At 38.6% G+C, this 27,992-nt stretch overlaps 1 protein-coding gene across 2 annotated transcripts; it reads left to right on the top strand.

Annotated features, from left to right (window-relative positions):
* Positions 1-136: 136 nt before the first annotated feature.
* LOC137390998 (uncharacterized) lies at positions 137-26,858 on the top strand. 2 transcript variants are annotated; one of them, XM_068077321.1, is made up of 10 exons: positions 137-312; positions 5,885-6,144; positions 16,706-16,794; positions 16,887-16,948; positions 19,487-19,633; positions 20,899-21,013; positions 21,577-21,686; positions 22,625-22,757; positions 23,661-23,856; positions 25,420-26,858. In XM_068077321.1, exons 1-10 carry the CDS (start codon positions 216-218, stop codon positions 25,612-25,614), a joined length of 1,404 nt encoding a protein of 467 aa, XP_067933422.1. In that variant the 5' UTR covers positions 137-215; the 3' UTR covers positions 25,615-26,858. The 2 variants fall into 2 exon arrangements, with proteins under 2 accessions (XP_067933422.1, XP_067933423.1); XM_068077322.1 differs by lacking the exon at positions 19,487-19,633.
* The last annotated feature ends 1,134 nt before the right edge of the window (positions 26,859-27,992 follow it).

The raw sequence follows: 27,992 nt of genomic DNA, 5'->3' as shown, positions 1-27,992 counted from the left end.
AGACTGAATCCCTATAAAGCTAAATTAGGTAGTTTGCCCACACGATACTCACGATGCTTTGCAATACGTATATTGTTATACTACGTCGCAATATGGTCATGAGGCTATATCATTCCTCTATCGGCACCATCGCGATGAAAGATGTGATGCAGTGTTTCACTAACAAGTGAAATATCACAGTTGCTATAATTAATAAGCGCAACAGCAATTTTGAAATGGCAATGATTTTTTCGTGGAGATTTTTCTTGAAAAGTTTGCTGTTATTATTCATTGACAACATATCAGCATTCGAATCTACTCCTAACCAGATATGTAAGTACCGTACTTGATTCAGGACCTCATTCAAGTCAAATCAATGACCTGCCATCTTATAGCGTGTATTATAGAAGCTACTAACAGTTTCCGCTAATATAGCTTGCATTTTGGGTTTTTATTTAATTTATATTGAGGTGATTGTATTTTTCTAGATTATAATGTATAGGCGCTAATGTTGATATAGGGAATTTTTATTGGTGTGTCATTATAAAACTGCATGAAAACAATGGTAATAACTTTTATGTTGATAGCAAATAAATGTGACAATGAGCTTGTTTCAGTTTTGTCTCAATGTGTATGCAAAATATTATAAAATTCGTTGGTTCATATTGAATCTGAAAATTGCTTAGTTTCTTTGCTGTTTTACTCATGAAATCTAGCATCTATTTTTTGCTTTTGAAATTAAGCATATCGTTTCTGTTTAAACAAGGGTTTTTTACGGGCCCGATTTTTGACAACTAAATTGGGCTAATACAAACTAGTCAGCACCTCAGTAAATCTTTAAAAACTATCAAATTTGTGAAAGAACACATCTATTACACCAAAATTAACTGCACTTGCATTTAAAAATGCCTAACAACCTAGATTCATGTTTAAGTTTAACCCAGTTTTATTTTTAACTATTCAAAGATCTGATGGTTCAAGCTCACAGCCTCTGAAATTATAATAAGATCCATGAGCTGTTTTTGTTGAGAATTCAGTTGAAGTTGGTTGGTAGTTGAGTGATGCTATAGTACTAATTAGAAGTTATAAAATTGCTATTATGATCTCATATTAATTACTATTTGTTTAGGTGATGGTCTGACACTTGCTACAAATGGTTTTAAAGTTCAACTGTAAATTAATCATAGCTTTCTTGCTACAGTTTGTAACAATCCTAACTACAATTAAAATGGCTTATTGACAAATCTACCTTAGAATCTAAAGAGTAGAAGCTGGTACGATTTTTCTTTTTCTCACGTGGAGCGGCCCTCTAGTGATGCACCCATTTAGGAGGGAGCCAATTGATGAAATCTTTTAGGTGCGTTACAAGAAGAAAGTCTCACATTGCACACCCAATGGCTCATGTCAGTCAACTTGTCTCTGAGCGAGGGGCCCGTGTACTACTTTAGCTTTGCCTCAGATCGACCTATGTTTGTAAAAAGCCCTATCTATACATTTAGATACTTTTGCATTTGCACACTCATACACTTACACTCGTACACACTTGTGCACTCATACACTTAGGTATAAACACATTACTGTGTTCTTAAACATTTTTCAAGGCCGCTTCATCCAGGAAAGCCTGAGTCAAATCCTTCACTCCAAGGATCGTCGGCTTAAAACTTGCAAAATGAGCACCTCGCTGATTGGTTAATCTTTAAAAACCTCGCTTGCTGCACCTTACTACAAAATAATGTGTATTACCAGGTTTATCAAAATTCTGAGAGGATGACCAATTTTTATGCGATCTAATCAGTTGTGACTACAAATATGTTCTGTAAAATTAGGTGTTAAATTTCACTAGAACTATGTTTACGTGTTAAGGCATAGTCTATCAAATTACCTAGATTACACGATACTAACTCACGACATTTTTCTCTATTACAGTACCAAAAATTAATGAATGTAATCAAAACTATCACAATTTATTTTATTTGTTATGCCAATTGGATATTTTGATTCTTTGTTTCGTTATTATTCATTTTATTTTGTATTTATACTTTTCGCAATCTTTTTCTTGAAACAGTGCAAAACAATGAGCAGAATAAATTTTAGTTCGTATTCAAAAGCATGAGCATGTTGAAGCAGATCGATAACTACACGATTGGTTGTCAGCAGATATAGGGTAATCCGCCTCATCAACAACACTCCTCAAGTGTATTTAAATGAGAACTTTTTCATTATTCCGATAGCACTCACTCAGAGCTAAAACGCTGGTGTAAACATGTTAGTGTGTTTACACACTCGCACACTTATTATCTTTTACATTTATACAGTTATACACTTGTACAGTTATGCACGCAAAGTCTTGTACAGCTGTGCACTTGTATAGATTGATACACAGTTACACATTTATACACTCGTACGCTTATACCCTTGTATACTCATGCAGTTGTTCACTCGTACACTTGTTCACTTGTACACCTAAACACTTGTACTCTTATGCACCCCTACTACTCCTACTTGTATACTCCTCTTACTTACTCTGAAATTTGGTCAGTTTCCACACAGAGCAGTGATTAAGTTTTGAAGGTCTTTGGTCTAGTACTACCAGATTATATCATTTTATGAGGTCGTACAACATAATGCTTCTAAACATTTTTTGTTCTGAGTTTATTATTTTAAAGATGAACTTTAGCAAAATTTTTGTAAATTTTATCAGAAAGTATCGGTATCTTTCTATCATTTATGAGTGTTTCTGATGTTTAGGTGATCTGACTGCCAGGATGTTTTTAGATTAAAATCTATAAAACTTGATAGCAGTTAAAATGCTCAGATCAAGCGAAAGTACGATTATGATGTCTATAATTGCAAAGCGACTGATAGAATAGAGACGAGTATCACTTTAACTTAAACGCATAGCCAGTATCACCTATCGCAACAATAACAACTCATGATGTCATTTCACACATATTTGTCTTCTGAGCGTTTTAATCACGATCAAGTTTTATCATTTTTAATCTAGAAACATCCTGGCAACCAGATCATCCCAAGCATCAAAAACAATCGCTAATGATAGAAAGATACCGAAACCTTCTGATAAAATTTACAAAAATTTTGCTTAAGTTCACCTTTAATCATAGCTATATACTACAGCGTTTACATATAGCAAGGATGTACAAAAAACTGCTCATTATCGTGTAATGCACCTAATTTTGGGTTTAAACTTCTATCAACCAAGGTTGGTGTACAATGTAATGAGCAAGTAGGCAAGTTTTACTTGTTGGCAGACTATTCAGGTGATCTATAGGGAGTTACTGTTAGTTTTTGATGACCAGCTCAGTGTCACTCTGGCAGGTCATTACTTGTGTGCGTATCTTAGTTACTATTCTACATAAACCTGCAGTAAATATTTCTCTCTCTACTGAGGCTATGATTCTACAGTCTATCTTTCTCACCAATTCGTTGCCCAACCCTTGTATGTACATGTATATAAGTGCTGGGTCACAACAATAGTCAGAATGCTGCCAGTGATCAAATCTGTCTTAATTTGATCACTTTGCTTAGAGACTGAATAATTATCTAGTGTAAACCGAGACGTAAGGCCGCGAATCGTTCGAGTTATCAAGCATGTTGACTTTTGCAATCAGCGAGCTGTCAAGGCATACTCTTACACATTGTGCTCCTGTTTACCTCTAGGCTATACCTTCCTGTTAATAACCATGCATCCTTCAGTCCTTCCGATCTAAAGCGCTGCCTGCACACACCATGCAGTTTGGACTACTAGCAGCTTTCAGACATCATAATTACCATGATAGGTATATATGCTCTTAGTCGCTAGTCTCTCTTCCTTTGTATAACTAATAAGGAACAATAATATCTGGAGTGATGAAGGTCAATAAAGTCTGAGGTCGGTGTATCGGCGTAAGCAGCCAGCTCCATATTGTTTTATATCGCTTTTATAAGCCATCTAGATGATTAGAACACCAGGGACTTCCTTGAGCCTGCTTAAAGTATACGCGGTAGTACGTAGATGAATTAGTTCTAGTCTTTTTAGTAAGAACATGTTTTCAAAATGACACGAATTCCGTCTCACCATGTGTCACTCTATTTCCTTTACATTCAATAATATTTCCATAGTTGCTAATGTTCTTTCTCTATGTTAGAATAGGGACGTGAAATCAATATGTTAGTGTTGATAGAAGAATGGCACTCAAGCAGGATGAATAATGCCTCTAGCTGTTGGGAAACAGAATTCAATATGATTTGAGTCGTGATGAACGCTACTTCCCCAGTTCTCATTGATTTTAGCATTGTCTTACAAAAACCTGCAAGTCTAGGTTGAATTCAATGACTGCATGTGCATATTTCTCATCAGCGTAAAAGAAATGCTTCGGAATGAGGTTTTGCAGAGGCTTTACAGCTAATTTGTAGTGGTTCATTCACTAGATACCATCTGCTGCCACTTTTAAGAGAGTGCTGTCGAAGACTATGGAGCAGTTTGTCTACTTGACATTTCGACGGCCATTGTTATACCTTTCTTCTTCATTTCACTGCTATTTATAATGGGCTTATGGTTTCATTGTTTGTTTTGTATTACGGTCACCATGACGATGATATTGCAGGCTTAATGATCCGCATAATAATGTACAAGAAATCGGATTTCAAAAAAACAACAAATAATATGAAGACAGACCTTTCACAAATGTGTGTCAGCTTGTATGGTTCATTAATATGGTTGAAACTAGTAAAATAGACAGCTCTCTATGCGGCCATCTTATAGTCTGGAACAGTTCCATTTCCTTTCCATGTTCAACTAATAAGAACTTCTTCGCAGTGGCCTGTTATACAAGTGTAACCTTCTTTATGCAATCTACTCACTAACTATATTCATCATTGTGGTTTAATGAGATGTACAGAAGGCTGTTCTCTACAGTCATAAATATGGGAGGGATGTTTTGGTCTTATGTAACTACTCGCAGTCCATATGTCTGAAGAATCTATCCCATTGTTATGTTAATGTTGACGCAAGTGCAGATTTATCTTACCATGACAATGCCAAGTGACTCAGACAGAGAAAATGCTATTGGATTTTCTTCACCATTATTAATAGATAGGGACACAGCAAGTCCTCAATCAATAGCGGGCTCGGGATGTCCAATAAACCACTTGTCATTGTGTGTCAGGCTTCTAGCACCACTTGTTGTTCATTGTCTACCAGAGGCCATTCTCAAACTAGTTTTCCTCGCATCAGATGAGACTCGGTGGAATGTTGAATTGTCTAGTAATGGCCGTGTCAGTCACTGATTACAGCCCTATGCCTAGATTACAGCAGATAAAGACCTGCCACATTCACTAGGAGCTGTTTAATATGGTTGTCCATCTAATCAGTTTTGTTGGCCTTGAGTCATGCGAGGTTTGTTGTGAAAGTAACACGTCATACTGTATTTAGTAATATATTCATAAGCAAAGCATGTTTAGTCTCATACTGTCATTTGAGGAGATGAATGTGTTTAGCATAATGGAATAAGATACCATTATAGACACCAGTGACACTTCTTGCTATGGAGTGTCACTGGTGTCTATAATACCTATCTTATACTCTTGTGTAATGCTCATTTATCTTCCCAGATGACAGCATGTGATTTTAAACACAAGTCTCGGATGCTGGCAAAGGTTATTAAAATCATAGCATGTGCTACCATGCCGTTTTAGCCATTATTAATAACTAGTTTTCATGTGTTCATCTTTTACTATGCTATAAGGCTGTTGGCTCAGTTCTCAAAATTAAAAAAGTAAAGAATGGCAGTTTTTCTCAGTTTGCATTCACTTCTCCGAGCCGGTTATAATTTTGAGTCAACTATTTGTCTTCTAGGATGCTACTAGCTGGCTTATGCATGCGATTGACATGCTGTTGATATTATAGTATATATGGACACAGAAGGCATAGATTGTGGCAATGAGATCTTCCTTGGTACCGCTACTGTCTACTCACATATGAATGCGGAGGCTGGAGATTATTATTCGCACTCCCAGGAATGTAGCATTACGTTCATGGCCAAGGATGATGGCTGGAGGCTTCTTATCAAATTTGACTATATTGACATTCCCGACTACTTGTACAATGGCGTCTGCACTGACTCTCTCTACATCTATGACTCACCAGACCTTAGTGTCAGACCTTTCGTGAGTTGTCTCCCTTCTTAATGTTTGTTTATCTCAATAGGGCATTTGGTTTGTTTCATTTTGTAGTAAGGAAAATAATCACATCCTGATTTTCCCAAGGGAAGCTTTCACCTTTATTGGCTACCTTGTAATGTTGTTGATTTTGAGATGGCATTAGATATTAACAAATTAGCTGGTACAATCCAATTAATAGAGTGTTTCTTTTCATTGCGCTTCTGCTTACCAGGGGGTTTTTAATTGTTTTCATGTATGTGAAAAATCTCAGGTTCCTCTCAATGTCATCAATTTGAAGGACACCATTTATTAAAGATAATTTTGAATTATTATTAATTATTTTGTTACAATGTTTAGATTATAAAAACATCAAAATTGGTAGAGCACAGGGTTTAGTTTGGCACCATTTAGCGACCCTGATGCTGTCTTCAAATGCCATAGCACAAGTTCCGTATTTAAATACTCTTTTTATAGTAGTAAAGAAAAATCTATTTTCAAGGCTATCTAGGTAATAGAATTTTCGTAGAAACATTAGCCATCATTGAATATTATATAGGATGCGTTGCCTGCATACTCGAAATCATAGAAACACAGAACAAAACTATCAACAGGACCCCGTGGCGTATTCAAATAATCGCTATTCAAACATAATTACCTATTCAGATAAACCCAAAGATACCGGTAAATATATTTATAGAAAAATGTTTGTAAGTTTAACATAAAAGTGGTATATAACCAAAGATTATATTATCCGAATATATTCAATTGTAAAATGCCAGTTTATCTATACTAGTACCCTGGCTGTCTAGTGTACCGTAGGATCGTCAGGTTTGCCGATAAAGCACAGAAATAGCAAGTATCCACATAATTCTTCTAAGTAACTGGAAGGTGAACGATTAGCCTTCCAGTTAGAGTGTTAGAGTGTCCACTTATGAACATAATTCTTCTAAATAACTGGAAGGTGAACGATTAGCCCACGTGTTAGACTGTCCACTTATCAAGACGAATTTCAAGAGTTCAAAATCCGTATGGAGCAATCTCTTACTTCAACTGTGGCTTCAGAAGGACAGGCATGGCTCTTGTTATAGCAAAGATTCAGAACACAGTATTTAGGAAGAACTCACTAGACAAAATTTAGTATATTTTGGCAGAAAGTATTGGTATTTTTCTATCATTTGTTTTTGAGGTTTGAGGTGATGTGACTGCCAGGAGGTTTCAACATTAACGTCGACAAACTTGCTCACTGTTAAAACGCACAGGTTATTGTGTCTACAGTTGCACTCCGGTAAATGAACCGACAGAATAAAGAGGCATACGGCTGCAACTCGAACACAACAGCGAATATATATAACTAGAGATACAAGCAGCCGAGCAACTAGTGACATCATTTCGGCGCATATTGGTCTTATGAACATTTTGATTGTGATCAAGTTTTGTTGGTTCTAACCTTGAAACATCCTAGCAGTCGGCTCACCTCAAGCATCAAAAGCAATCGCGAATAACAAAAAAGTCTGATACTTTCTAATAAAATCTACCAATATTTTGTGTAAGATCATCTGTAATTAGTATTACTGTATCATTTAAGAGAATGGCGGCGTTCTCGCGACTCGCCATCAGAGACTATATGCGCATTGAGTCAGGTCCTTAGGTAATGCATAGGCTACAGCTCATTTTTATTCTACCCAGATAGTAAATTCTATGGAATCGCTTGCTAATATCAAAGATAAACATCTATGTGTTATACTAATAATAGTTGTTTATGAGAATTCATTGATGAAGTACTTCATATGGCCTTTGTCAATTAGACTGATGGGCCGTGATGAGACAACATTAGAAAACAATTTCCTTTGTTTTCACCGATGAATATGGGCCAGTCTTGTTCAAGGTTTATCCGCCTGTCATACTAAGTATAAAGAAGTTTGCAAATATTAGCATCTTATCTTGGAGAATTGTCGAATATGTTCTTAAACTGTTTGTTTTACAAATATACAAATATATAAATACCGCTATGGTTAATATGTTATCGCTCCCAAGATTGGCAGTGCACTCATTTTTAGTTACGTGGAAGACCTCTTTGAAGTGCTTTACACACAATTACATGTATATATAACATATCTATATAAATCTCAAAGTTTGTGTCTGTAGTTCAGCTTGTCCAGCTATAGCTATTAAAATAAAGAATCCGTATTGCAGAAGATTTGATCTCAGAACCTCCCGTTCACCAGGCAAATCCCTTACCAATTAAGCTACTCGAAATTGAGTTTTACTGGGCAATATATGTCACTATGTGGGTGAAAATACGCTACCGCTCTCCGTTATGGTGCAATATAATTTTATGCTTGCTTTCACAGCTCTTATTAGTAAGCTTACTCAAATTAGCCATAGGCAATGTGCCAGGCTAATGGCAAGTGGCAAGCAACTCCATTACCTCTCACTGTTTATAAGCTGATTTTTAATAACTATGCAATGCCAAGCATTCCGCTAGTATACGTATATATATATAACATATATATGCATATATAATAATATATATAATACTATACATGTGCTATATAATATTATATATAACATATATGTATTTATTTAACTAGTTTAATTGTGCTGACTTTACATATAAAACTAGTGCCCAACTTAAGAAAGGAGCTAGAATGGAACGAGGTATAGGGAGAGGCTAGAATTTAATTGCACTACCACATTGTTTCATATGGTGTACACTGACATTAAAGGTACAGCTGTAATGGATTTATATATAATATCTGCGATATGTTGGCCATTTTTGTTTGGCTGAGAATTTTGCCTTCTTCATGACAAACAACCGGTAGACTTGAATTACGAAATTATGAATCATGTTGTTTGCTAAGAACGGTGGTCAGCTTGGAATTTCTGCTGACTCCGGAACTACAGCCTACACGTGAAAGGATAATGATTGGACCAAGTATATAGAGACTTTAAGTTTATTGGTCTACCATTTATGTTTAGAAGGTATATAATAATATGTTACCTTATTTTTACTCAGTCTTTTTCCTGCTCTTATCTGAATATATTCTAAGCCTTATTCTATATTCAAGGTATGTTTTAGTCTGAATCAGTAAATAAAAGGAATTATAACCTGTGAAATTAAGCTTGTTGTTATATCTATCAATCTAGATTGTGGACAAGAGATTTTAGCCGCATGCTATGCTATTCTAGGCTGTAACGGCTTATCACCGAACAGCGTTGGTCTATCAATATCTGATTATCTCAGATATTGTTTGAGTTTGTACAACTTTCCATAGTCATCATATCACTATGTCAAGTTGATTATCCTATGTCAATTGATTGTCTCAATTACATAGGACTACGTTATTGAAGTGGCAATTATAACACGAAAGTCATCCTTTCGGGGTTATGGGGTTACACTAGTACTGTTCATCACAGTTTAGTGTAGCTGTGGGCAATATCAATAACCCGAAAGTCATCCTTTCAGGGTTATGTGGCTATGCTAACACTGTTCATCACAGTTTAGTGTAGCTATCTAGGCCTATTTAAATATTAGGGTTAATATTAATCTGACAGCATTTAAACTATAGCCCGTGAGTTCTTGAAGGTGTAGTAATATAAAAGTATTAGGGAAAATCCTTCACACTGGTGGCAGCGGTGGGATTCTATATAGTTTATAATGCCCCCGCGTCGGCGTCGTCAAGCGTCACCTGAACCAATGGCAACGGGAGGCGCAAATATGGACCAATTAGCTCAGGCTTTGGCTAATTTGAATTTAAATAGACAGGCAACTTTTAAACTACCTAAGTATGATGGTAGCGGAGATGTTGAATTGTATTTGCAGCAGTTCATTGATATTAGCGCTGCTAATCAATGGGGAGATCGAGCCGCCTTATTACATCTAAAATGCGCTTTGGAAGGGGCGGCTGCGGCTTGCAGTCGTGGGGAGACACTTGAAATCGTCTTTCAAGGTCTACGAGCTCGTTTTGGCATTAGTCCAAGACAGGCTAGAGATAAACTAGGACAGTTAAGGTACGAGAGTAACTCATCGTTACATGTACTAGGAACTGAGGTGGAGCGATTAGTTGATATTGCTTACCCAGCTGCAGGTCAGGAAGTACGAAACACCTTGGCCATTGACTCCTTCACCCGAGCATTAAATCATAATGCGCTTCAACGCCATTTGTTAGTGCTTCCAATTGAGTCAGTAGCTGATGCTGTAACAGCTGCTCAGGAGTATTTCCAAGTGGGAAATAACTCGGGAAAAACAAAACATCACGTTGCTTCTGTAGAAGTGGATCAGGTTTCTGTCGAAAAGAAATCGCCAATGGAGCAGGTGATGGAGAAAATGTTACAGCAAATGGAAACAAACACGAAAGTTATGCAACAGCTTTTACAGCAAAAATCTACAGCTACAGGTAGATCCTCCGGCCAGGCATCTAACAATGGATCGAGAACTCCTTTGCAATGCTATGAGTGCGGAGGCCCTCACCTAAAAAGAAACTGTCCCGCTTTGAAGACAGAAACCTCAAAGGCGGGAAACGGAGATGGTCCACAGCAGTAAGGCCTGCTGACTGTGGCAATACTGATAGGTCAAAAAGTCAGGAATCTACCAACGCTTCTAAATTGACATCACCCCAAAATGGCAATGATAGTCTCTTGTCTTTGGCGGTAGATGGGCCCAATAGGGAGTTACCTCGTTCATCACAGGTAACTGAACCTACACGTATCAACCCCAGTTACTTCCTCCCAGGGAAGGTGTCGGGCAGACCTGTTCATTTTCTGATAGACTCTGGTTGTACGTCTAATATCATATCACAGCATGTGTTTGAAAGAATATCTAAAGGAGTTAGAGATCAGCTGATGCCATATGAGTCTCAAGGAAGACTCGCAGATGGTAGTCAGATGGAGATCTCAGGGACAATTGAGTTGTCAGGAAGACTCAGAGATATTGCTTTTGTGTCTGAATTCTTAGTATGCCCCGTCACTGAGGATGCGATACTAGGAATGCCATTTTTAGAAAACAATGCTTGTGTCATGGATTTTAGACTTCAGAGTTTAAAAATGAAAGACAGAGAGCTGAAGTGTACTAATCGGTTCGGTGATCGACTGCAGAGCAAAGTTCAAGTGGTTCACAAAGTTACCATTCCATCCCATTCTGAAATGATAGTGAAGGGTAGACTATGTGGGAAAACGACAAACGAAGTTGGGGTAGTTGACAGATGGGAGGAGAACCCCAAGGCTGCTCCTGGGTTGTTGCTGGGAACATGCTTGGCAAAAGTAGGTGAGAAGTTGCAAGTCCCAATACGCTGCATTAATATAACACGAGCACCGATCGTGATAAATGCGGGTAGTTGCGTGGGGATGTTCCATGCGGTAGAGATTCCAAGCGATGGAGAGGTAGAAGTACGTCAAATAACAAATGTGTTAAATGAAGGTAACAGTCAAACTGAAGACCATCTCTCAGTAGGCTCTATGCCTGAACATGTGGGCTCTGTATATCAGGAAGCAATAAAACTTTGCACTACTGACAGAGAAAGACGTAGTATTGGGAAGCTGCTGATGGAGTTTCAGGATGTTTTCAGCAGATCTGATGCTGATGTTGGCCGGACACATTTAATCAAGCACTCGATACCGGTTAAGCCAGGAACTCGGCCAATTAAGCAACCACCCCGACGCCTCGGACCTGAAAAGGAAGCGGAAGTTGAGCGGCAGGTAAAAGAACTATCGGAGCAGGGGCTCATCACCCCGTCCAATAGTGCTTGGAGTTCGCCAGTCGTCCTGGTGAAACGTAAAGATGGAAACTGGCGGTTTTGTATTGACTACCGCCAATTGAATTCCGTCACAGAACAAGACTGTCATCCGTTGCCGCGAATAGATGAAAGTCTTGATGCATTGGCCGGGAGTAAGATATTCAGCACCCTTGATTTGATATCCGGGTACTGGCAGCTTCCTTTAGATGAGGATGCACAGGACAAATCCTCATTTGTAACTCGAGATGGGCTGTGGAAGTGGACAGTGCTTCCCTTTGGGCTTACCTCTGCTCCTGCTTGTTTTAGTCGCTTGATGGAGCGGGTGATGAGGGGTCTTCACTGGAAAACCTTGCTTTTGTATCTCGACGATATTATTGTGTTCAGTGAGGATATTGATTCGCATATAGAGCGGTTAGCAGCTGTATTCGAGCGCCTACGGGCAGCGGGTCTGAAATTGAAGCCTCGTAAATGTGATCTTTTTAAAGCTGAAGTGAAATACCTTGGTCACGTGGTGAGTGCAGATGGTGTAGCTACCAACCCCGAAAAGATAGTAGATGTGAAAGGGTGGCCTGTTCCAAAATGTGTGCGTGAGCTGAAGGCTTTCCTCGGAACAGCTGGCTATTACCGCCAGTATGTTCCAAATTTCTCAGTTATTGCTAGTCCTTTGAATCGGATAACATCTACGTCTGCTTCTTTTTGTTGGTCGCCCGAGTGTCAGAAATCGTTCGAGACTTTGAAAGAATGTTTGGTGACTTCAGAAGTTCTCGGGTATCCAGACCCAAGCCTTTCGTTCATTCTGGACACAGATGCTAGTGCCGAAGGTATAGGGGGAGTTTTGTCCCAAGTTCAAAATGGTAAAGAAAGAGTAATTTCTTATTATAGCAAGTCGTTCAGTCCTCCTGAACGAAACTATTGCGTAACTAGAAAGGAACTTCTTGCTGTTATTAAGTGTGTTAAACACTTTCGACCCTATCTGTATGGTCGTCAGTTCCTCGTCCGAACGGACCATGCATCATTGATATGGTTGGCTAGAAGGAAAGAGCCTTCGTGTCAGGTGGCTCGGTGGTTGGAAATCCTAGGAGAGTTTCAATACAATATTGAGCACCGGAAAGGCGTCCGTCATGGGAATGCGGATGGGTTGAGTCGGATGACTTGCTCGGATTGCAGACAATGCAAAAGAATAGAAACGCGAGATGGAGGTCCAACCAGAGCTGAGGTAGTGACAGAACTTCTGGTGGATCAGAATAGATCATCTCTATTTCCACCAGATAATGTTGATTGGAGTACTGGATCATCTCCGGTACTATCACCTGGATCTTCGAAAATTGAATGGGAGAATACTGTTCTTAGAAATAGCGAACCAGGGGGCAAAACAACTGAGGGCTCATCTCCCTCACACTCGGTAAAAACTGAGGAATCATCTCCTGCTGTTTTTACTATGACCTCTCCGTCTGTAGATGCTAAAGTTGTGAGGTTACAAAAGCAGCAACCCAGTGATGTTGCCGACATCTACGAAGCAGTGGAAAGCGGGCGAGATATTCCCCGAGAAAAACTAGAAAATGGTAGCAGGGAACTGCGAAAATTACATAGTTTATTACCCGCTCTGAAGATCCTCAAAGGAAAGCTGGTACTGCAGATGAAGACAAACGGGCGAATGCGTAACTGTATTGTTTGCCCGACAACTGCTCGGAAAGCAGTTATATGGGAGACTCATCGTCTTACCCATAGTGGTATAATGCGGACTGCTCGTCGCGTTCGCATGCAGTGGTTTTGGCCCGGCATGATGTCGGAAATTCGCAAGCTCGTTCGCACTTGCGAAACTTGTCAACTAGCAAAACACAGCCCAGTTCCACAGTCCGGAAACCGCCAACGGCTATACAGCGGCCGACCGTGGCAAAAAGTGGCTGTAGATTTAGTAGGGCCATTCCCCCAAACTGAACGAGGGAACCAATGGATTCTGGTCTTAACCGACCATTTCACAAGATGGCAAGATGCTCTTCCTCTGCCTGACGCCACTGCTCCGGTAGTAGCAGAAGCACTTGATAGCCGTATCTTCTGTTACCTGGGATTGCCAGAACAAATACACTCCGACCAAGGCGCACAATTTCAATCCGCCCTAATGGTAGAGCTTTGTCGGCTCTGGAAGATAGCCAAAAGTAAAACCACTCCCTACCACCCTCAAGGGAATAGTATGGTAGAGAGAATGAATCGGACGCTCGGAGACTCATTGCGCAGTCTCCTGTTGGGAAGACAACAAGAGGACTGGGATCTTCTGTTGCCTCAAATTATGAGAGGGTTCCGTGCCTCGCCCCATTCTGCAACTGGCGAGACAGCAAACTATCTTATGTTTGGAAGAGAAACGCGACTTCCGGATCAAATCGTTTATGGGGTAACAGATACTGAAAATGTTACCACCCAACAATATGCCCTAGAGTTGCTGGAGCGACTTCAAGAGGCCCATGACAAGCTGCGGCAGCAGCAGCTCGAAATTCGAACAGATGATTCTGACGAACCTCCACTATACGAAGTCGGTGACTTGGTTAGCATGACACGAAAAAGAAAGAAGAAAGGGCAGAGCGAGAAACTGTGTCCTAAATTTGTTGGTCCTTTCCGAATCACTGAGGTGAGGCCCAACCACACTTACAAACTGAAGCGGAATGGTCAGGAATCCATTCAAAATGAAGGTCGACTAAAACCGTTTGTGGAGTGTGTGGAAGAAGCGGGTCAGGCTCCATTTATCCCGGAGCCTGTGCGCCATCCTAACATGAAAGGAGCTAGAAAACTCAAAAAGGCACCTGATCCTTTGTTTAGTTTAGACGATTTTCCTCCGCTAATACCAAACCCAAAAGAGCGACAGTACACTGAGCAAGGAGCTTCCGCGGAAGATGTAGTAGAAGCGATCGCTCAGCCTGAGGTGTTAGAAGAAAGACCAAGACGTTCACTGAAACATTATCTCGTAGATTATGCAAATAAGTGATGGATCGTCTCCATTGCCACGGCTGTGATCATCTCACAGGCCCATCTTGTGTTGGGAAGTAGTTAGTTACACATATATATATACCTAGTCTCATGTCATTATACTTTATTATATTATTATCACCATGCTCGAAGAACTGAGGGAACTGAAATCCATTCAGCGTCGTTTCGCCTCCAAAGTTGCGGTCAAAGAAGAAAGACTCCAGAGAGCATCAAAGGATACTTTAACCCACTGACTAATCTTTACTCACATTATTATTATGGTTACTCTTACTGTTGTATATTATCTCGATTTAAAATGCCTTTTTTTTAATTAAGTCATTTAAAGGAAGGGGCTGTGTAATGGATTTATATATAATATCTGCGATATGTTGGCCATTTTTGTTTGGCTGAGAATTTTGCCTTCTTCATGACAAACAACCGGTAGACTTGAATTACGAAATTATGAATCATGTTGTTTGCTAAGAACGGTGGTCAGCTTGGAATTTCTGCTGACTCCGGAACTACAGCCTACACGTGAAAGGATAATGATTGGACCAAGTATATAGAGACTTTAAGTTTATTGGTCTACCATTTATGTTTAGAAGGTATATAATAATATGTTACCTTATTTTTACTCAGTCTTTTTCCTGCTCTTATCTGAATATATTCTAAGCCTTATTCTATATTCAAGGTATGTTTTAGTCTGAATCAGTAAATAAAAGGAATTATAACCTGTGAAATTAAGCTTGTTGTTATATCTATCAATCTAGATTGTGGACAAGAGATTTTAGCCGCATGCTATGCTATTCTAGGCTGTAACGGCTTATCACCGAACAGCGTTGGTCTATCAATATCTGATTATCTCAGATATTGTTTGAGTTTGTACAACTTTCCATAGTCATCATATCACTATGTCAAGTTGATTATCCTATGTCAATTGATTGTCTCAATTACATAGGACTACGTTATTGAAGTGGCAATTATAACACGAAAGTCATCCTTTCGGGGTTATGGGGTTACACTAGTACTGTTCATCACAGTTTAGTGTAGCTGTGGGCAATATCAATAACCCGAAAGTCATCCTTTCAGGGTTATGTGGCTATGCTAACACTGTTCATCACAGTTTAGTGTAGCTATCTAGGCCTATTTAAATATTAGGGTTAATATTAATCTGACAGCATTTAAACTATAGCCCGTGAGTTCTTGAAGGTGTAGTAATATAAAAGTATTAGGGAAAATCCTTCACACAGCTTTAAAATCTGTGCCCACCAAACTCCTCAGGTGCTATTTATTCCAGGCGCATATATGTATATATGTGCATGTATATATATATATACATATATATGTATGTATACATGTATATATACATAATTATGTATGTCTAATAATATTGTGTGAAGGAAAACCTGCTTAGTTAAAATTCACTACAAATCGCTACAAATGTGAGATTGGTTTGATACAAGTGCTAGAACCAAAATATAAAAAAATTATCACTCTCCTTTCGTGCCTATGTATAGTCAGTTGTCTATGCATATTCATTCACAAGGCAGCAGGCTCTCTCCGGGGAAGACTTGCAGACCACAAATGCATGCTCATCAGAAATTCTCGGCTCATTTGTTTTTGTACTTGTGATTTTCCTATCATTATACAAAGTAGATGATCGGTGATAGCGGGTGTTGTTTGTGCTTACGACCCTTGAGCCTTCTCACCGGCTAGTGGATGGCATCAATTAGCGTGAGTAATTTGTAATGATCTTATCCAAGCGTGTGGACAGAGGGCTTTGCAAATTGGCAGCTATGGTCGCTCTCGCAAAACAGCCTTCCAATTGTACGTCATTATTTTAGCTACAAATTGGCAATTTGTTTGCTTGCTTCTAGAAATATGCAGGAGGGAATAATGGCGTTTGCGGTAAAACCCTGCCACCTGTGCTTGTTTCAACTGGCCAGTTTATATCCGTCTACTTCAGGTGAGCCAGTATGCTGATTCTTGTCTACATTCCATCTTTTCTGATTAAGCTTTCGGTTATTTCATCACCTCAAAGCTTGGTTTTCTTTACAGAACGGATGCCTCGGGACAAGTTGGCAAGGGCTTCAAGTTTCAAGTGACTGCTTTTACTGACGGTATGTGCACAGCGTGTGTTTGATTAGTGTTTTTGTCACAGTTTGACTTCGCGTTATTTGAGCCTGGTGTGTCGCTGTCTTTATTTTCTAAAGTCAGTAATCCTTCCTGGTCAGCGTTGCGCTAATCTGTTCAGGAACTTTGCTAAAAGACTCTATGGCCACATGAAACTATATATCGCGGTGCCAGTTATTTGGCAAACTTAATGTCTTAAGGTACAGCCCCATGTGCCAATTTTTTCATTGGTTCTGACCGAAATCACAAAATGAACAAAAAACACAGAATTATTCGGCTGATATTCACAGAATTGTCAGAGCCGTGCATGCACACCAAAATCGTCGACGAAACACTTTTAATTGACTAAACAAATTATTAGTGTGCACGATTCTAGCAGCTTTCACAATTTATATAGTCTGAGGCACATAATGCGGCATGCAAGAGAAATACTAAAGCAATTTGCCATCGTAAATACGATGCAACTGACTTGATTGCGCTAAAGTTGGCAACTCTTTCTACAACGAAACTTGCAGCTAAAAAAGAAATTGTTATTATTAAAAAAGAAACGATTCGTAGCCATAGTGTTCGAACGATAACGAACCAACAAGACCACAATTTAGGCAGTTGCATCGCATGTACTATGTTGATATGCATTGGTACTTATATTGGATGTCATAATACGTGTCTTGGACTATACCAATTGCGAAAGCTGTTAAAATTGCACTCGCTAATAATTTGTTTAGCCAATTGAAAGCATTTTGTCGACGATTTCGGTGTGCATGCACAGCTCTGACGATTCTGTGAATTTCGGCGGAATAATTTTGTGTTTTTTGTTCATTTTCACTTGTGCAGCATTCAGACTGTCTTATACAGACCCTCCTCATTTGTTCAGACTAAGACAGACTGGGTATTGGAAGTGTCTGGACCTTTGTACACTGAGTACTGTACTGTACACTAAACAGCCTATATTGTCTTGCACACCTACCCCTAGGTTACAATATAATACAATATGCATATAGAGCACACACGAGAGAGAGTAAAATATGGTTATGCCTGTTATAGAGTATAATATTAATAGCAGTGATCATGAATGTAAATAACTGTACAACACTCCAGTGGAAACGTCACGCGCTTGCGTCCGTCTGTCACGAAATCCTGCAAAAGTTGCATTTTTCGGACAGACACGGCCACATCGAACAATCGTCCGCACCCCAAACATTGTCCAGACAATTGCAAGTTCGAATAAGTGAAGTACAAAGGGAGGTGGGTTGGGGCCGACTGTAGTTGAAGTCGTTATTTATACCACCCACTGAGGTTTTCACTACTAGTGGTTGAGACAGATCATAGGTTAACTTATCTCATTCCCATTGGTTCTTTATATTACTGAAATCGTATCTCCGCCAACTAGTAATAGCAAACAAAGCAAACGAGTTATTCCCATGTGAGTTGAACAGTTAATAGCTTCACATGACTCAGAGAATATGCCTGGAGCAACTAGACTATTCTAATGTTTGTCGGTGGGTGCACTTTTAAATTCTGCTCTGATGATTCCTATAAAAATAGACGTTCATTTAGTTATCTCTTGCAAGTGTTATATGAATGGTGACAAGTGATTCCTAGACTGCTGACTCTAGGCTGCTGACTCTAGGTTGCTGACTCTAGGTTTCTGACTCTAGACTGCTGACTCTAGGCTGCTGACTCTAGGCTTCTGACTCTAGGCTGCTGACTCTAGGTTGATTCCTAGACTGCTGACTCTAGGCTGCTGACTCTAGGCTGCTGACTCTAGACTGCTGACTCTAGACTGCTGACTCTAGGCTCCTGACTAGGCTGCTGATTCTAGGCTGCTGAATCTAGGCTGCTGAATCTAGGCTGCTGAATCTAGGCTGATTCCTTTGTTGGCTGCTGACTCTGGAAATTATATTATGCTACTTTATACCTAGAAAAAATAATTAGCAAAAAACATTGTATCTTGAACTAATCTCTATCAGGTAATATTCTGTACATATTTCGTTTGGTTTTCAATGCACTGTGTGTCTGTCATACACTGAAATACATTTGTTTTTGTTTTTTTCTGCAGCAATAAATATCAAATTTTATAAAAATTGATTTATAACAAGAAAACGAACCATTCTGAAGTCAGTACAAATCAGAGAGATTATTGATAGTGGGAAAGAGGAAATTGACTAGGAAGCGGTAAAACCTTTTGGTATTCAGGTTTGTGACAAGAACCAGTGATAGTTTCGAAGCTAGGAGTGACCTTGGTCATATGGCATTCGGGTTATGCAGTCCACGATTGGATTTCTTTTATCATGCTAAAAAGTGCCATTCAAGCAAAAAAAATGTTGAACTGTTATTTCTAGTTTAGTCTTTGTGAGTTGGTTAAAGCAGTTGAATTTGCCTAATTCATGTCGTAAAAGAAGCTTGCTGAACATATTTCCATGAAAACTATTTTCAGGATTGACTCTATATTTGGTGTCAAGGTTCGAGGTTCAATATTTTGAATGTGAAACTCGAGTGAATTTACGTACTGTTCTCTGATATAGTTGAGGCTGGAGAATGTCCTCAAGGCCTCTTCTACTGCACCGCAAATGACCGATGCATAGATAGTCTGCTAGTCTGTGATGGCATAGAGCAGTGCAGCGAAGGAGAGGATGAGGAGGATAATGGTGACAGTATGTGCAACCCTTCAGGTCTGTTCACTTTGTTTTATTGGGTTATTTTGTTGGGTTTTATTGTTCAACATGTGAGGAAAGTTTTGCTGAATAGTAGTCATTCTAAGTTCTATCCCACTGCTGCCACCAAATTGCAAGCCGCGTCAATAGCGCTGTTCAGATTAATTGCATTCAAATCTATATTGATAAGTCTCACTTTATCATTTAGTGCCTGTGTGTTAGTTTACATGAACTCTGTCTTTCCACATTTGTTTGCCCAATTTTATACAAAATTCACACGCATTTGCTTCCATCAGGTCGCTAAAAATATTTTGTCTCAAAACTTGGTCTGGTTTCTGAGAGCCAGCCTATTAAACGACCCACTTTCACTCTATCTGATTTAAGGTGAACGAAATACTGAGCCTCACCCGCACAATGGTAGTATATAATAAACATTTTGTTGTTCCAATCTAGTCGTATTGCACAAGAACATTGTTGATACCCCAAGTCTATGATTCATTTGATTTTCGGAATCGTATTCATTTCACATAATATTGTTTTCCCATCACATAAATACATTTTACAAAAAATGGCTTCCCTGTTTAGTTGAAACTGTTAGCATGCAAAGTGAAATTAATTATTATTTTGTTGCGTTGTCGTGTATTATGTATGCTTGTAACAGTAATGAAAGCATACGCAATATGCTAAACGTGAATTTCTGATCATATAGATGTATCGTGAACAATTCAACACATTTAAAAACATGGATGTAAATTGTGCCCCTTTTAAACTGTGCATGGTGTGTGTGTCATTAGTCTTGCTGTATCCTGTCCATTAAGTGTACTTAGTTTGATTCTTTAGAGCTATTTAATAATTCCTTGCAAAATAAACTCCGCTTAGCAATAGTCCACTTAAAGGTGAACCATGATATCTGCTGCTGTATTCGTTATCACCCATATGTTGTCTCACTATAAAGTTCTTTATTTTTTTAGAATATTGATTATAGTATGACAATTTTCACAAAAGAGTCAGCTCTCGGAATGAACTAGCTTTGTATGTTGAGATGTCACTATATCTGATTCAAGATTGTGATAAAACAAGTTTGATAGCCAGTCTTTTGCGCATTAATAAACACACTTTAATACCGGTATCACAATTTAGGAGTCTGGTTTTAAAATAGTAAAACCTATAAGTTAGCTACACCAATTGAATCACCTTTCTTGCTTAATTTCATATGCTGTAGGATTTTATCTGCACCGAGCTCAGATATATTGTTCCAACTGTGTGACTTTGTGTTCTTGTAGGAGGTTTGTGGTCTCTGGTTATATCTCTCGGAGTCGCTGGGTTTGTGGGCGTTCTAGTCGGTGGGCTGGTTGTGATCATACTGCTTATAGTCTGTGTCGTCTGCACATACCGCAGGTAAGTCATGTTTGGTCATGTGGCTAGCAATTCACCTTAGAACAGCAGATTAGTTTCCAGGATGTTATCATTTGCATACACTTTAGTGGGCAGTGAGGGAGTGTTTATTTGTATTTAAACAGTTTTCTGTTTTGGTGGTTTCGGTGTTGCAACTGTACAAACAATAGCTAGACGTATGTCTTTTACCATGCCGTATGTCTTTTACCATGCCGGTCTGACTGTGCAAAGCCATTCAAATGATTGCATTTGAGTGAGTTCACTCACTATTGCTGATATTTCATGAGAACTGTGTAGACATTAGTCATATTTAATGATCAGTTAACCATAACATCACACAAACTCAGGCATATTACTGTTGCATCTTGTGCCCAGTTCTGGTGGTATAGTAGGGGCTCAAGCCCCCCCCCCCCTACTTCTATTCTTGCTATTACGTACGTTATATCTTTAAAATATAGCCAAACGTATCTTTGCCTCAAAGCATGGCTAAAGTTGAAGTGCGTCCATTCATTTCAAGCTAATAGACAAGAGCATATAACTCCCCATATAAATTGTTTGTGTTTCAGGTGTGGAAAGACTCCGGGAGAAGGAGAGCACAGGCAGTCTATTCAAACTAGTAACCATGGTAGCATACCCCAGCAGCACTTAGCTAAGGACAGGGGGGCATATCAACAAGGTAACACAAGTCTGTGAATCATTGTTTCCTTCGTCCTACAGGCAGCCTTGTTGTCTTTGAATCAATGTTTCTTGGCAAAGTAGTCATATATCAAAGTAGCTAGAGTTTGTTTTACAAACATTTGATCTTTTTGAAGAACAAGAAAGGAGCGAGCGCTGTAGCTAAGCTACTTAAGAGATCAATATCAGCTGACTGCCGTGGTAGAATTTAACTTGTTTGATTGTCCTAGTGGCTGTTCATGCAGATTGTGCATGATGTTGAGTGTAGAATTGAAGTTTGTTTAGTATTGTTGATATTTTACATATAGTGGTGCGCAAACCTATGACAACCACCTAAGCAATACTGCATATGCTATTTTTTATTTAAGGTTGCTGTACTGAAAATCACTAGAACTAAGCAACTCTATATATTGTTTTTATCCAGATTTTGTGAGCAGTTTAAATATGCAGTTTAAACTTTATGTATTTCAACTCTATGACACATGTCTGTAGTTTGTGGACAAAGTATGAATATAGTGAGAGTGGTTGGTTGTTGAACATTGGTTCTTGTTCAAATAAAGATATTCCCTTGTAGAGCAAAAAGACTTAGCAGATTACAAAACTTCAAAAAACGCTTTCGAGATATGCAATGATTGAGAAGTTTGCTCTGAGTTTTTGGGATAAGATCTCAGCTTAGCATGTAACTTTTTGTGGCCAAATAACAAATTATTTTTATTTAATTAGATAAAAAGAGTACGCTTTAAGCGTTGAAATTATGTATTGATTTATGAACTGAGCCAAGATAAGACGGGAACTTTCAATGAACACGGGGTTGCCATAACTTTGCACACCACTGTAGGTTTATACATGAACAGACATTCACATAACTAGTACTAGTTCCTTGCTCAGCAATAAAAAGCTGACTGACTCATCCCAGCATATTAACCGGTTGTGTTGCAGTTGTTCAATCTCCTCCTGTCGACTCATACAACATGCCAAATACGCTCAACAATCCAGCTATGCATTGTGGACAGGGGCCAACATGCTGCCCTGCCAACTCCATGCCTCAACCGCATATACCACACCAGCACAGGTCGGTAGATCGGTCAGGTTGTCATGTAGTAATGATTTTGTGGATTGAGTATCCCAGTAAAGTTTGAAGCGATTTCAAATATTCCTGTAATAGTTAAATTCTTTTCTTGACATTGTAAAATTAAACTGTATACCTCTTTAATGGTTGAATCATAAGATTTTCTCCTGCAACCAGTTCATCAACTCATGAGGTTAAAAGCTTTTTAGATGAATTTTTTATGGCAAGACTAAATTAGGCAAAACTTGTGAAATTCATAAACTTGCTAACTGCTCAAACCAAACAGTCAAGAATTAAAGTCACAGCTCAATAAACTGCGATAAAATACAACAAGGATTTGTCTATTCTTTTTCCATTGATGATTAGAATGACATAGACAACAATTCGTAATTTTTTATTTTGCTCATTACAATGTTTGAGTAATTTCCACTGGTTACTAAGGCGCTACATTAATTTAGCATTGGGTCAAAACTTGTGAATTTTACTACTTTTCTCAAATTTGGTCTTACCACAAGATTTTCATCTCCTGGGTGTTTTTAGTAAGATGAATTGATGAGTTTGGGCAAGAGTACTTTTGTTCTATATGTCAACCTTTTTCATACTTTAGAGTTGAGAATTTGACTATTCAATTATTACTAGATAATTTTGACAGCAAACCAGGTTATACTTTAAACATTGAATTGAGTTCATCGTTTTAAGTTTTAAATTTAATTGCTTTTACTTTCTGGTCCCCGCGAGTTTGATCATCATATTTATCGTGCCCTCCAACAACAGGGTTTGAAAATGAGAACTTACAAGTGCTAACCAGGCCTTAATCTAAACCTATATGGTTACAAGTATTGAATCAGATCACTTCATAAGCGTTTAGTCGTCTCGACACGCTGATTTTATGTTTTACGTACGCAGGCCTTCCTATGTGGCACAGCAGTCAGCCATGGAGATGCAAGCGCCCTTAGTTCCACTGCAGCGCCATAATAGTGGAGGGGGGCATCCCCAGCCACCCGCCACAGGACCAGCCGGTGCCTACAACTATAATTTTCCATACCATGTGGCAAGAGGAGCTGAATCCCATTCATACAGCAGTGGGTACTCCTCCCAGCAGGTGGGCTGTTATTCTGTCATATTCTGTCACCAATCTTTTTGATTTCTAAAAGTTCCTTTTCTTCGCAGACCATACGACTTTAGGTCTATAATTATATTTTGTTACTAGGTAAATTAAGCCTGGTTCCCATATACATCGCAAAGCACCGGCGACAGCACCGCAGGCTATTAGCGGTGAAATGGGAACCTACGTGCCGGGTATCGCCGAGGACCACCGGTAGTTGCCGGCGGCATCGCAATAGTTTATCGCTGTTCAAATTTCACAAAAGGCCGCAGGCAAAACCTTCTCGAAATACACTGTACAGGTGAAAGTCACCATTATAGAAACGGCATGGCGAGCGAACATTTTATTTGATTCCGCGATTATGTTTAGCGATGCAGCTTATATGTGAACAGATGCCGCCGAGTGTAGTGTCGCAAGCGTTTTGCTGCGCAAGTTGCCGCTGGAGTCTCGCAATCGATATTAGCCTGTCTTGACAAACTGTTGTTTTTGCGGAGTTGTTCTCCCGTCGAGCGGGCGAGCAACACAACAGCTTGTCACAAGGCGTACTGCACCTGATGCATCAGCTGCACTTATAGGGAGTTGTTCTCTTCCGTCTATGCAGCTTGGTTGCGATGTTATGTAGGTCGCTCCATTGGTAATCATAACAAATTTCGCGCAAAAATTTATGTAGAAAAATAAGATTATAACGTTTAACCAGCGACCAGTCTCTGCAGTAAACTTTAGTAGAACTTGAGAACTTAGGCAACAACAGCGACTAAACATGTTGTTATTTGTGCGCTCAGTCAGTTTTATTTCTATTTTTGTATTAGTCAGTTTTACTTGTTCTTATAGATTTTACCTTCAATTTATTTTATTCTTAAATTCTACTAACGTTTACAACAGAGACTGATCTTTGGTTAAACATTGTAATCTTATTTTTTTCTACATAATTTTTTGCGCGAAATCCGTTATGATTACCATTGGAGCGACCGCCATAACATCGCAGCCAAGCCGCATAGACGGAAGAGAACAACTCCCTTTCAGTGCAGCTGATGCATCAGGTGCAGTATGTCTTGTGACAAGCTGTTGTTTTGCTCGCCTGCTCGACAGGGGGACAACTCCGCAAAAACAACAGTTTGTCAAGACAGGCTAAATCGATATGGGAACCAGGCTTTAGTGACTTAGTTACTTGAGATGAGAAAGATGTGATCTGTTTTTTCATTTATCTTTATGCCCATAGAATTACATGTCATTCTACAAACTTACTATGGAAAGATTTTGAGTTGAGTCTTGATCACTAGAATGAAATCACGTGTAACTTGTTGTTACTGTGTTTCTACTGCATCTGTATATGTTGTGTTCAATATTAAACATACAAAAGTGTCTCAATAGTACTATAATATAATACGTACATCTGGGGCCTAGTTAAATTATACTCTTCACCTCATATAAAACTATAGAGAACAGCGGACAGTGGACATCGCTGCTTCTTATCCATTCAGCCCGTATTAACCAGCTAAGGTGAACCATTCCTCAGCATCTGGTCGAAACTTATCTCGTAGTTGTTATTCAATTTTCTAGGGTCCAGCTAATAGCGGTTTCCAACCGATGCACACAAAACCCATCATTGCTCAGAGGGGCTACACTCCTACCAGCAGCAGCAGTCGCTCCTCACGATCTCAATCGGAGAGCAGCAGGGGTGCGAGAGGAGACAATCATCGTTATCGACGGGGAGGAGATATTGGCCGGCAGCGACATCAGGAAGTCGGCAGCTAATAGTGCAGATTTTTCTATCTATTTTAATGCTAACTTTAAACATAATGACAGCTCAGTATTCCCAGCTTCAACTTTTACGCCTCTTCTGTCCTTGTCATCTCTGCATCACTTCTCACTCTTCCCCATTTCTCATCTCTTTCTCATCCTTCCTACTTCATTTCTCTCCCACCCCTTGAAAGTGGTTGAAGGCTATGCAGGGCATACATTTATTTGAGTAGATATCAACTAAGTTTCAGTAGTAGTTTGTTTTGTGGCAGTATTTAAGCCCCTACACAACAAAACAGGTCTTGGAGTATTAACAGAATAATATTATAATATCGTGATGGAACAGCTTACACCAACCTCATGTGATATTCCAAAGGATATTTATTAATTGCAACACGTTTTTATGATTTTGTGAAAATTTGGGAGCGTTTTAGAGCCGGAGTCACATATAATACAGTTAGTATTCTCACATACGGTTTGACAACTGTCTGAAAGACTGAAAATATGCGTAAACAGGGAGTATTTATTCGTGTTTATGTAATTTGAGTTGATGTTGGTAATCGTCTTCTCGGAAAGTCAATTAATCATATATAACATTGATGACCCACTTTGTCGTTACTTTCGCTAACTTTTCTATCAACTGCTGTCTTTGGTATTCAGAACTGGTTATCTCCTCGCTTGGCTCTCAAAATTCTACAGGTCTTCGATTCATGCAAAACTCTATGAAAAAATTCATATTTTTTATTTTTATGAATTGTATAATCTTTGTTTCATACAATCACCTGTAATCGTTAGGACTGTCTATGCTAATCAAAGGAGGCTGGTGGAACAGCACCCTACATAACTCGAGTGAACTTATAATGTCCGCTGCCTCTGACTCGCTCGTCTTGTTTTACTTAATGTCAGCTTTTATCATGTAGTAATGATTTTTTGTTGCTGAAATGCTTCTTGTGGCATTTTTGATTGAATTTTTATATTATACCAATTAGCTAGTTATGTATAGATTTTTGTCCTTTTGAAACCAAAATTACAAATTTTTATTATCTTTGAAAGTTTTTCTTAGTAAACGTAGAAACTCATATTCTTATGAATATTCTTATCAACTGCTGTATATTATAAAATCGCTAAAATCCTTTTACGAATATCTAGTCTTCCCCTTACATATAACTGGTTATCTCCCCTTTGCTGTATTATTGTCATTTGTTATCTAAAGTTTCTAGTCTCTTTCTACATATTACTTTAATAAAATTAGTTTATGCGGCAAATGTGTTGTTTAATGTTTGATTGTTGTTATGGCAACTACCGGTATATTTTGACAAGATTGGTCAGGATTAGTTTTTAAGTTAACGAGTAACCACTAGTTCTAACAAATTCTAATATTAAGTTATCATAGTAAAAAAAGAAAATTTATTTACATGTAAACAGCTTCTTATCCTCAAGTATACAAAGTTATACATGGATTCAATACAGCGATGTATAATAAAATATGTTCTCTTGAAGACATTAAAGGTTGTTTCTGACAATACAAAAGTAACCACTGCTGCTGACTCAGCATTTGTAAGAAATAGACAAATTCATAGCAAATTAATGGTTGGCGGCAGTCAATTTCATATGTTACCATGCGATAGAAACTCCAATCATTCGAATCAAAAGATATCTAACAGCGATTTCCCTTGTAGACACTTGCTTATCATTGGTGCTACATACACAGAAACCATTGCACTTTTTCCGTATCGTTCCTGTAACATTCAAGTATGGCTCAGCTTTTGACATGCTCTGTTACTCAACTGTATGTATACATGTATATTCTCTTACAACGATAAGGCTTAAAGAGATTACAAGAGACCAATTCCTAAGACAGTAAACATGTGATATGTGATATAGTAAATAGTTCTACTTATGCTATTTATCATTAAAGAGTTGTTTTGTTGTCCTACAGAGCAAGTAGGGACAGCTGAAACACTTGTTTACCCAAAGATTTGTAGAAAAGTCAAGTATCAGTTAAATATTGGAGCGGACGGCCCCTTCAGCCTTTGAAGCTTATACTATTGATTAGCTATAGATTTCAGTTAATGGACCGTCTAATTAGTTAATTGTACACTTGATATGAATAAGTAAATTACTCCCAATTGATTACAAAAGTGCCAAGCTAAGAGTTGTTCCCTCTTCAAAAAGTGTTGATAACTACACCCATCCAACGAAAATGTTGGCGCATCCTTGTGAGCACTCACCTATCAATTAGTTCTCCCTCTCCTATCACAATCCATACTGAAAAATTATTTGGCGCCACTTTTGTTTGCTAATTAGAATAACTAAAATAAAGAATTGTCTTCTCTTTTGTTATAGGCAGCATTTTAAATAGCCATTTTTGTTTGCTGAGCATTTTTTTAAAT

This window comes from Watersipora subatra, chromosome 3 (assembly GCF_963576615.1).
Source record: "Watersipora subatra chromosome 3, tzWatSuba1.1, whole genome shotgun sequence".
Classification (NCBI taxonomy): Eukaryota; Metazoa; Bryozoa; class Gymnolaemata; order Cheilostomatida; family Watersiporidae; genus Watersipora; species Watersipora subatra.
Note: the sequence above shows the minus strand (reverse complement) of the source record. Positions and strands in the feature narration are given on the sequence as shown.